This window comes from Phocoena sinus, chromosome 19 (genome assembly GCF_008692025.1).
Source record: "Phocoena sinus isolate mPhoSin1 chromosome 19, mPhoSin1.pri, whole genome shotgun sequence".
Lineage (NCBI taxonomy): Eukaryota > Metazoa > Chordata > Mammalia > Artiodactyla > Phocoenidae > Phocoena > Phocoena sinus.
The window spans coordinates 20,465,837-20,476,475 of NC_045781.1; the positions used below are offsets into that span (position 1 = coordinate 20,465,837).

The 10,639-nt window shown below is 56.6% G+C and overlaps 1 protein-coding gene across 2 annotated transcripts; it reads right to left on the reverse strand.

The window, feature by feature from the left end:
* Positions 1-1,692: 1,692 nt before the first annotated feature.
* On the reverse strand, positions 1,693-9,752 carry PLEKHF1 (pleckstrin homology and FYVE domain containing 1). 2 transcript variants are annotated; one of them, XM_032614351.1, is made up of 3 exons: positions 9,609-9,701; positions 8,847-9,076; positions 1,693-3,341 (listed from the first exon to the last, which is right to left on the reverse strand). In XM_032614351.1, the coding sequence occupies exon 3, from the start codon at positions 3,325-3,327 to the stop codon at positions 2,488-2,490; it is 840 nt and encodes a 279-aa protein (XP_032470242.1). In that variant the 5' UTR covers positions 3,328-3,341; positions 8,847-9,076; positions 9,609-9,701; the 3' UTR covers positions 1,693-2,487. The 2 variants fall into 2 exon arrangements, with proteins under 2 accessions (XP_032470242.1, XP_032470241.1); XM_032614350.1 differs by lacking the exon at positions 8,847-9,076 and having other exon boundaries at positions 9,609-9,752.
* Positions 9,753-10,639: the final 887 nt, after the last annotated feature.

Here is a 10,639-nt window from a genome sequence, read left to right on the forward strand (position 1 = left end):
ACCCCACCATGCCCGAGTCCATGCCCCCATCACAGCCCACACCAGGCCCGATGCCACCCACTTCTGTGCCTCTTGTGCTAGGCTGTATATTCATTCGTTGAGAGCCGAGAACTTGGGCATCTCACTCAGGCGGTGTCCCCAGTCCATGAGGCAGCATACGGCAATGAGTGAGTCTGCGTGAATGAAAGCCCTCCAAAGGTTGTTGGCCACTTGAGCCCTTGGGTCCTTACAGGCCCTAACGCCTCAGGGCTCAGGGAAGCTGCCGCCCTGTCCCAGCCCTGGTGGCTAGGGTTGTGAAGGAAGCAGGTCTGAGGGTCGAAGGCTGAGGGCCGAGCCGGCACCTGTCCAGCCCGAGTGTGGAGGGCATGGCCTCACCTGCCTGGGGTTCTGTGCCGTGTGCCCCTTTGGCAGGTAGCTATGGAGGCTGCCGGTGCCTGGAATCAGGTATGGAAATGCTGTGTTCTGTCCAAAGGAACACTGTCCTGGTGCTTCTACTCCCCGTTTACCAGGCAAGGGAGGTTCTAGGGGAGTGGGGCAGTGACCAAGAGGCCAGTGGCTGGAGCTGGGCGCTCCCTGCCTGGGCACCAACCCTGGGTGAAGGGACAGGACTGGCTGGCCCGGGCTTTCACACCGATCTGGCCTCAGTAAGTTGCCCTGCACCCTGTAACCTGCCTGCCCTGAACCCTCTGCCCAGGCAGAACTGCCTGAACCAGTTTGTGTGGTTCAGGGAGGCCAAGGACTCGTCAGTTCTTGGAAGCACCTCTGACCCTCCCCACCCAGTCCCTCTGCCCTGAGGGTTAGGCCACAGGCAGGCCCTGGGTGCCTCACACTTTGCCCCTCCCACCCTCCCTCATATGGGTGGTTCCTGTCAAGAGTAGGCTGGAGTGTTGCCACCCCTTGGAGCCCACCTGGCCTGCTGAATCAGAGTTAGCATTCAAAGGAGATTCTCAGGGTTCTGTCTTCAAGTGAACGTTTGAGAACTGGGCCGGGAGGACAACTGTTCACCCAGGGACTGGAGCTGATGGTGGGCTTTCAGGCACTGCACAGTGTGGGCTGGGGGCAGCTTTCCTGGCCCCAAAGTCACCACTTCTGACGGTGATCCCCTCTCTGCCCAGTGGGCTCTGGCCAAGGCCAGCCAGGCGACGGGGGGGGGGGGGGGGAAGACTGGTACAGGAGACTGTCCTGAAGGACCACAACTCTGTGGCCGGGTGTGGGCCAGGCATCAGGTGGCTGCCATTCAAGCTCCAGCCCCAATGCACACTAGCTGAGCATGGCAGGTTGCTGCACTTGGGACCTCCCCACTCAATGGCACCATCCTCGGGGGGGGGCGGGGCGGGGAGGGGCGCAGAGCAGGAGGCCACATGGGAGAGCTTTAAACCTGGAAGGCTCATGGAGAGCTGGACAAGCGGCTCCTTGTTTCCTTTACTTGCTGTCTGGCTGTTTAGATAACTCACACCAAGTGAACAGGGCTGCAGGTGCTGGGCTACAGTCACAGCGCCTGGATGCACGGGGCTCTGTCCCTGGGAATCAACCACGGTGTGGTGCAAACATCTGACCCCACTGGAACTGCCAGCATTCTCAGGAATGCCCAGAGTGGTGGACAGTTGTTGACATTTGCCACCTAGCATGGTTTCAGTCCTCAATCACAGAGGTGTGTCTGAAGCAAGAACACTCCTGGACTTTGCAAACACATGAGTCAATAAACTTTCTTTTTATTATTAAGTCAGTCTGGGTAGGGTTTCTGTCACTTGCAGTTAAGAGTCCTAACACAAAACACTGCTTTCTCCAGCACAGAGAGGGATGAGGACAGGACTGCGAGGCATCAGACACCTGGAGGGAGGTGAGACTGGGCCAGAGGGCTTGGCAGGCCACTCTGGACCACAGGGAGCTCAGGCTGCAGTTCCTGGGCCTGGCGGGCACCCACAGCATGGCAGTCTCTTGCCTGGCTCTGGGTGAGCCCACATGCCTGCCTTGACAAGGCCCAGCCAGCCAGGCAGGTGGGCAGGCACTGGTTTCCTGGAGGCCTCTCAGGACCCACAGTCTTTCCTGCAGGGGGGCGGGGCCAGGTCTGGGGATTCAAGGCCTCAGAGAGGAGAGGACCTCACTCCAGTGCAACCTTCTCTCTGGCCCCTAAAGCTTCCTGAGTTTGTCTAATTCAAGGGATCATCTGGATCAACAGCTCAAAGGGCCAAGAAACGACATTTGTTCCCAAGAGGCCTAAGTATTTTGGGTTTGCTAAATGAAAAGGTAATTACCTGAAGTGGAACTAGAAGGATGCCAGTATCCAAAAAGAGGCACTGGGGATTCAGAGAAAAAGAGCCACTTCCACTGTGCCCACCACCCCGTGGGGTAGGGTCCCATGGGGAAGGGCCCTTCAGGGTGCCGGGCAGCTTGGGGAACTCTGCCCTCTCAGGGGCCCAGTCAATGGCATCCGCTTGGATGCCGAAGTGACTAGGGAAGCCCTCCCGCATGTCTGCAGACCCGGGGTCAGCTGTGGAAGGACGACCAGGTGACTCCCGAGGCGTAGAACTCCACGCGGCTGGGCCAGTCACCATCCCCACTGCTTTCCCTGTCCTCATCTGAGTCATCGTCGTCTCCACTGGACGCTCCGCAGACAGCCCCGGCCAGGTAGGCCGGCTGCCCGGCGGCCCCGGTGCCCAGCTCCTCCGCCTCCTCCTGCTGCTTCTGGGCGGCCAGCTCGCGGAAGCAGAGGCTGCAGACGCGCAGGGGCTTGGGCGAGAGGCGCGGCAGGAGGAAGCGCTCGCGGGAGCACTCGGCACAGACCACAAAGCCACATTTGCGGCAGTGGTGGCGTCGGGTGAGCGCCGAGAAGCGCGTCTGCGTGCAGCGCATGCAGATGTCCGTGGCTTTGTCGGGGATCCAGGGCGCTGCGTGCTCCGTGCTGGGCTGGAGACCCGTGGCCAGCAGCTGCCGCCGCACGCACTCCTCGATATGGCTGATCCACTCCTGGCGCTCGGTGGCGGAGGCGGCTGACACCACGAAGGACTTCTTGGCCGTCTTGATCATCCAGCGGTTCTTGGCCTGCAGGGTCTCGGGCAGCAGCTCCAGCGTCACCTCCTCCAGTGGAATGATATGCTGGCTGCGGTACTTGCGCTTGTTGAGCACGATGCTGCCGTACACCAGAATGTCGTTGAAGAGGAAGAAGATGCGCGGTTTGGCCTTCTTGCGGCACTCCTTGGTCAGGACGCCCTCACCCAGCAGCACTCGGCCCGGCAGGGCCAGTGGCTGCCCCGATGCCCCGAAGCAGCTCTCGACAGCCGCGATGCGCTGGCTGTTGATCTCCGTGTTCGCCAGGTAGTCCACCATCTTCGGCCACTCGGCTGTGGGAGGAGCAGCAGAGGAGGCGTCAGCTTGCTCAGACATGGTGGGGGGGGGCGGGGGTGGTCAAGACCACCCCCTAACCCCCAGCTCACCAACCCATCCGTCAGACAACCCACTAATTAGCCCACTGCAGGCCCAGACGGCCACTCAACCAAGGAAACTCGCTGCCCCAGAAAACGACCCTTAGACAAGGAGTTACTGGGAGGTGAAGGGGGAACCCCCCGCCCCAGTGAGGGGAGTGTGGAAGCCAGCCCGGGATAGGAAGTCAGCAGTAAAGATGTGTGACTGAGAAGTGGGGGCTCGAGCCCCTGGGGAGCCTTGGAAAACAGGGTAGAACAGGCCTCAACACCATCCACCCAAGGGGCAAGGATACTGAGCCCCAACTCCCTTCAGAGGCTTCCAGGAGCACTGACTACCCGGCACTTTGGGCCTGCCCCAGGCGGAAGGGTGCAGGTGCATGCACGAGGATGGGGAGCGCCAGGCAATGGGGTGTCTGCAACCCCAACCTGTCAGTGACCCCCCCACCCCCCCACCCACCCCCCATCTACCAAGACAAAGCATCGTAGACCCTGCAACCCACTCACTCAGCCCATGAGCCCAGTGATCACCACCATCATCATCACAGGTACCACTGCTGAGTGCTTCTTCCATGTCAAGCATGACTATCTCATTTAGTCCTCACACCAACCGTAGCAGGTAGGTCCCCCCTTGACAGGAGAAAACTGAGGCTCTGTTAGTAACTAGGCAGCCTGGAGCTTGCAGCCCTGGAGACGGTGCTGCTCAGAGCCTTCCCCCATGGGGCAGGAGGCCTCTATCCTCCTCTGCCAAGCGCTCCATGTGGTAGCCCCAGATCTCACCTGGGCCCCCTCTGCCCTGTCCATACCCATTCCCTTTGACCCACCAAACTCACAGCTTTGAGGACACCCAAACACCGCCGACCCCAGGGCAAGCCTGCAGTCCCAGCTCTCCCCTGAGCTGCCCCAGTGACCTCCCACCAGCTCCTCTTCTTTTCCAGAAACAAACCACCATTCACCTAGTTGTTGAAGCCTCAAATCTAGGACTCCGCCTTGAATCTCCTCTTTCCTGTACCCCCATTCAACCCATGAGCAAGCTCCATCATTTTTCTGTCTCACACTTGGCCCCAGTCTGCTCACTTCTCACCACACAACTCCACCAGTGAATTGACAGCAAGGCTACCTCCCTTTCAGAAAGCATCTCTCTGACAACCCCAGCTCAGGCAGCTTCTCCCCCTACCCAGGACAGGGTCAGCAAACCATGGCCTGAGGGTCAAATCTGGTTTCATGTATAAGGTTTTATTGGAACACAGCCACATCATTCATTTACAGTTGTCTGTGCTGCTCTCCTGCTGCAATAACAGAGCTGAGAGCTGTGACAGAGACCACATGGTTACAGAACCTAAAATTTACTCTTTACGGAAAAAGTTTGCTAACCTTTTCTGTAGGATGTTACCCTATTTTGCTTTTTCTTCACAGGACTTACCAGGACCTGATATTTTCTTATCTATCCATCATTTGCTTGCGCGTTTTCTATTTCCCTCACCCACTTCTAAGCTCCATCACAGCAGGAGCCTTTTCTTGTTCACTGCTGTATCCCCAATGTCTGGAACAGTGCCAAGCACATAGTAGGTGCTTCGTGAGTGGCTAGTGAATGAACCAAAGCTCCCTGGGGCCCACCACAGGAGGAAGGAGCCAGCACCTCCTATCTCTGAAGAGGAAGCAGATGAGAGCTGACCCCACAGCTGCTGCTGCCGCCACCACCATGTGCGCACAAGTGTACAGGCATACACAGCACACCCCTGGCCAAACTGATCACACACGCAGAGTTTCTGGGTCACCACACTGCAGTTCCGTAAGTCAGGCTACCTGTGGGAAGCTGAAGTGTGGCCAGCGCAGGGGCTGGATGCGTTACACAACAGGGGTGCTCAGCCCCGACTCACACACCCCTTGCCCCTTTCAGACCACAAGCCATCCTGAGAAGTGCTGTCCACACCACCTTATGTAAGAACCACTATTTTTGGGCTGCTGATCTCAGCTGCATGTTGCAAACCTAGCTGATTATGGGTGACAGCCCTGGGCTATCCTGCTAGGACCAGTCACTGCATCCCTGCTGTGGACAGTCTGGTAACATTCCAGAGGCCACCCCCAGGACCCCTGGGCTGGGTGCTGGGCCCCGGGATGGGCTGAATGAGGGCTCCACTGGAGGAGCTCAGAGTGTAGCATAGGAGGGAGAGGTACCAAGAGCAGTGACTTTGGGACCTACAGCAGCGACAATGGAGATGCCTGGCAGAGGGGAAAGGGCAGAACAAAGGGTGAGCTGGGTGCACTCACACAATGGGCTACTGTTGGCGTTTACAGTGACTCCACCCGATTCACGTGGGTCAACATGGAGCGACAACAGACACCAAATGCTGAGTGGAAAAAGCAACCTGCAGAATGGTCTGTATGACACCATGTATGCAGAAATTACACAACATTTTAAAAGTGTTCAAGAACTGTATCTGCGAATAAAAATGGATAGGATGGAGACTCGCACCCATGAGGATAGCTGCTATCAAAAAAACAGGAAATAAGCGTTGGTAGGGACATGGAAAAGTTGGAACCCTCCTGCACTGTTAGTGGGAATGTAAACTGGTGCAGCCACTATGGAAAACAGTATGGAGGTCCCTCTAAACATTAAAAATAGAACTGCCATATGATTCAGCAATCCACTTCTGCTTATTTACCCAGGAGAATTGAAAGCAGGATCTCCAAGTGGTATTTGCACACCCATGTTCATAGCAGCATTATTCACAACAGCCAAAAGATGGAAGCATCCCAAGTGTCCACTGATGGATGAGTAGATAAACAAAAGGTGGTATAGACATACAATGGAATATTATTCAGCCTTAAAAAAAATCCTGTCACTTGCTACAACACGGATGGACACTGAAGACATTATGCCAACTGAAATAAGCAAGTCCCAAAAAGACAAATACTGCATGATTCCACTAATATGATGTATCTATAGTAGTCAAATTCATAGAAACAGAAAGTAACAAGGTGGTTACCAGGGCTGGGGGTGGAGGAGGAGGAAGAACGGGGTCCAGGCGGCGGCTGTGGTGGTGGAGGAGAGTTGTTATTTAATGGGTACAGAGTTTTGGTTTTGTAAGATGAAGAGAATTCTGGAGATATTTCAAAACAATAGGAATATACTTAACACTACTGAACTGTAAGCTTAAAAACAGTTAAGATGGTTTTCAAAAAAAAGAGATACAAACCAAAATCAGAAGAAAATTTTATTTCTTTCATTTAAAAGAAGGCAGCAGCAAATGTGATAAAATCCCAATACCAGTCAGTTCTGCGAAGTTGGAACATGAGCTTTTTCTTTCTCTTTCTACATTTAAGGTCCTCAAAAAGAAAAGAATTACAGTACAATGTCTGGGTCAGAGCTCTGGGCTCTACTGGCCTCACAGCGGGTCACCAGGCTGGGCCTCCCCTGACCTCACAGCAGCAGGGCCCAGGCTGCAGGACATGCCAGGATGAACATCTGAGGACGGAATGCCACTTGCTCCCTCCAATATACCTGGCAGCCACCTGGCAGAACTGGGTGAAAACCCCATCTTGCAGCCACACGCCGAGGCCTAACACATTCAGCACTGAGCAGACAGACTTTATGTGGAGAGAAGAGCAGATGCCCCCCACAGTGGGTGAGCTCTGGAGGCAGACTTGCCCAGGTCCACCTCTGACTAGATGCTACCCAGGTGGGCACCATGGAGGAAGTGAGGAACAGCGCCCAGGGAGGGGAGAGCTTTGGGCAGGGGAGGGCCTACAACGCTGTCTCCCCGTCCCTTGTAGGAGGCCCCAGGATGCCCCACACTGCTCTGTCCCTAGTCAGTGGTTCACAGACCCCCTCCAGGCCCTGTTGGCGGCAAAACATGGCACAGGAAGGGTGGGGAGTACCTGGTGACAATGAAAGGGGTCTGGGCTCCGAGCTGACTCCACACACTGACTGGGGTAGTGGGAAGGCTCTTGTGCCCCCTCCTCTGTGGGCCTGCAGCGAGTACCAGCTGGGGTGAGGGGCCGGGCAGACAGCATCCTCCTGGGGGCCTCCCCCACATCCGCCGACCAGAACTTCACACCTGCTATCCTGCTATAACATGGCCTGGAGATTTTCTTTTTCTTTTTTTTTGACCGCGCCCCTCACTTCTTTCCCTCACCAGGGATCGAACCCGCACCCCGTGCAGTGGAAGCGCGCAGTTTTAACCACTGGACTGCCAGGGAAGTCCCCTGGAGATCTTCTTGGTAGATGAGGCAGCATCCCCACCTCCCCATCCCCCACCCCTCCCAGCAGATGGGGAATCCTGTTCTTATTGTTCTCACTAGGGAAGTGAACCATCCTCCCTTAGAACAGGGGAGGAGAGAGCTGAGCCTGTGCCCACTCCTTTTGGGGCCGCCTGCCCCAGGACAGCCTGTGCTGACCCCCATGTGGTACCCCAGATGCTGACAGAAGGTGGACACTCTCGAAGGGCCAGTGTCTGGGAACAGGGAAGTAAACAGACCTGCCTGCTCTTTCTTGCAGGTTTTGGAAGGAGGGCAGGCTCCTGGGCTGGCCTTCCTGCACACAAGTGATCCCACCACCTGAGCTGGGCCAAAGGTGCTCTCAGTGAGTGAGCCATGCCCTAAGTGTCACTGGGTGGCCAGGGTTCTGTGCTTGACAGTCGAGGTGTCACACATGATCTACACCAGGAGTGGCAAATCTATATCAAGTCTGAACAACTGCCAGTTTTTCTAAATACAATTTATTGGAAAACAGCCACATGCGATGGGGACTGGCTTGCAAAGCCTAAAACATTTACTATTTGGCGCTTCACATAAAAAGTTTGCAGACCCCTGATCTATACCACCACATGCTGTCAAATGCATAATTCAGGGACTTCCCTGGTGGCACAATGCTTAAGAATCCGCCTGCTGGCTTCCCTGGTGGTGCAGTGGTTGAGAGTCTGCCTGCCGATGCAGGGGACACGGGTTCGTGCCCCGGTCCGGGAAGATCCCACATGCCACGGAGCGGCTGGGCCCGTGAGCCATGGCCGCTGAGCCTGCGCGTCCGGAGCCTGTGCTCCGCAACGGGAGAGGCCACAACAGTGCGAAGCTCGTGTACCGCAAAAAAAAAAAAAAAAATAGAATCCGCCTGCCGATGCAAGGGATACGGGTTCGAGCTCTGGTCTGGGAAGAGTCCACATGCCGCGGAGCAACTAAGCCCGTGCGCCACAACTACTGAAGCCTGCACTCTAGAGCCAGTGAGCCTCAACTACTGAAGCCTGCGCGCCTAGAGCCCGTGCTCTGCAACAACAGAAGCCACCACAATGAGAAGCCAGCTTGCCACAACTACAGAAAGCCCGTGTGCAGCAATGAAGACCCAATGCAGACAAAAATAAATAAATAAATAAAATTTATAAAAAACAAACAAAACAGTTTCAGTGTGACTCAAAGCGTCCATTTTCCCACCTGCAAAAGGGGCTGATGACAACTCTCCCCTGCACAGCTCTTCAGGTGTTCAGGGAGAGTGAAAGGGAAGGAGATTCCAGGTGACTGCAGGCTGGGAAGGAACTGCCACCTCTCTCTGGGCCTGCCTCAGTTACTTCCTCTGTGAAATGGGAGATTAAGCCCAGCCCTGTTTCCTTTGACAGCTCCCACCAAAAGTCACAAACTCACACGCTTCAGGGGCCAGGCGGTTCCTAAATGAAAGAGGCCAGCGAGCACCTAGGTCACGGGGAAGGCTCTTCCACCCTCCCTCTCTTCCCCCCTTCGCTGGGGCAACTATCTCAGCCCACTTCTCCACACCCCGCAGCCTGGGACCGACGACGGCGTGAGTCAGGAGACCCTGAACCATCTCCGAACAGCGGGAGCGCTGAGATCCCTCTGCCCCAGGGCTCAACGCCCACGGGCGCCTCCTGACCTTTTCCGCTCTCACGTCGCGCATACCCCGGGGGCCCTGCCTCGACCCCGGAGACCCCTAACCTGTTTTCACCCCGCTATCCCTGGAGACCCTGCAGACCCCGCCCCGCCTCCAGCCCGACCAGCCAGTAATAAGCGCCCTGCTCCGCGCCTCTGCCCGGGGCCAGAGTCCGAGACGGTCCTGGCTGTGCGCCCGCCCCGCCCCAGCCCCAGGGCCATATAGTCGAGGCGGCCCGGGGAGCTTGGAGGCGGCCGGCCGGCCGCCCGAAGCCCGCCTGCTCTGCTCGTCGCAGCCCGGCGGGGGATCCTTACCTCCTCGGCCTGGGCCCCGCGCGCCCCGCCCTGCAGCCTGCGTGTCAGACCACACTCCGCCGCGCCGTTCCTTTCGCCATCTGGGGATAACCCCAACCGCCCAAGCCGACGCGTTCCAACTCTCCCCGACACGCCCCTCGCGGCAGCTCCGCCAATTGGAGCCCTGGCGCGCGGCGGGGGCGGAGCCTGGACTCCAACTCCAGAACCACAAGTTCCCGGGAAAAGTGCGCAGGCGGAGCGGCCGGAGTTTGAGTGCGTTGTGGTGCGCCCCTGCTGCGAGCCAGGGCTGGGCGGGGCTCGTTTGTAGCTCTCTCCCGGGGTTGGGTACCCCGTCTCAAGCCCCCCGGTTTCCCTTTCCGACGCCGCGCTCTGCCCGCTGGCTGTTCTCGCCAGGCAGCGGACTTTGAACTCGCCGGACTGGGGCCTGTGAGCCAGGAAAGGGGGAGGGAGGCCTTGGCGTTATTGTGCCTTCTGCTGCCTCTGGCGGGATTCCCTGCTGCTGGCTGGCATAGTCCTCTCTCAGAAATAGAGAGATTGATAATCATACTATGAAAAATCAGTGTTTTATCTGTTTTATGTTTTAAACTTTTTTTAGTGAAAACTTTCAAACATACATTGAAAGAAAGAGACTAATTTAATGGACTCCGTGTACCCATTACGCAGCTCCAACATTACCAGCAGGTTTTGTCCCCCTTCTCCCCGCGCCCAACATACCACCCCCTGCCGCCGCTCCCTGGCCAGCAACACTGAAATGAAAGTCCAAGCCTCACCATCACCACTCCTCGAGGGCTGTCTCAACCTGCCTCTGGCCTCCTCTCAACACTTCATTTCATACTAGCTTCTCCCTGTTCCTCAAAACCCCAAGGTTGTTCTCACCTCTGGGCCTTTGCACTTCCTTTTTGCCTCCAGATCTTCCCATGGCTGCATTTTTGGCATTTAGATCCAACTCAAACTGTCCCCTCCTCAGAGGCTTCCTGACCCACCCCATCACCCTCATCTACCTCACTTCGTTTTATTATTTTGCAAAGCAC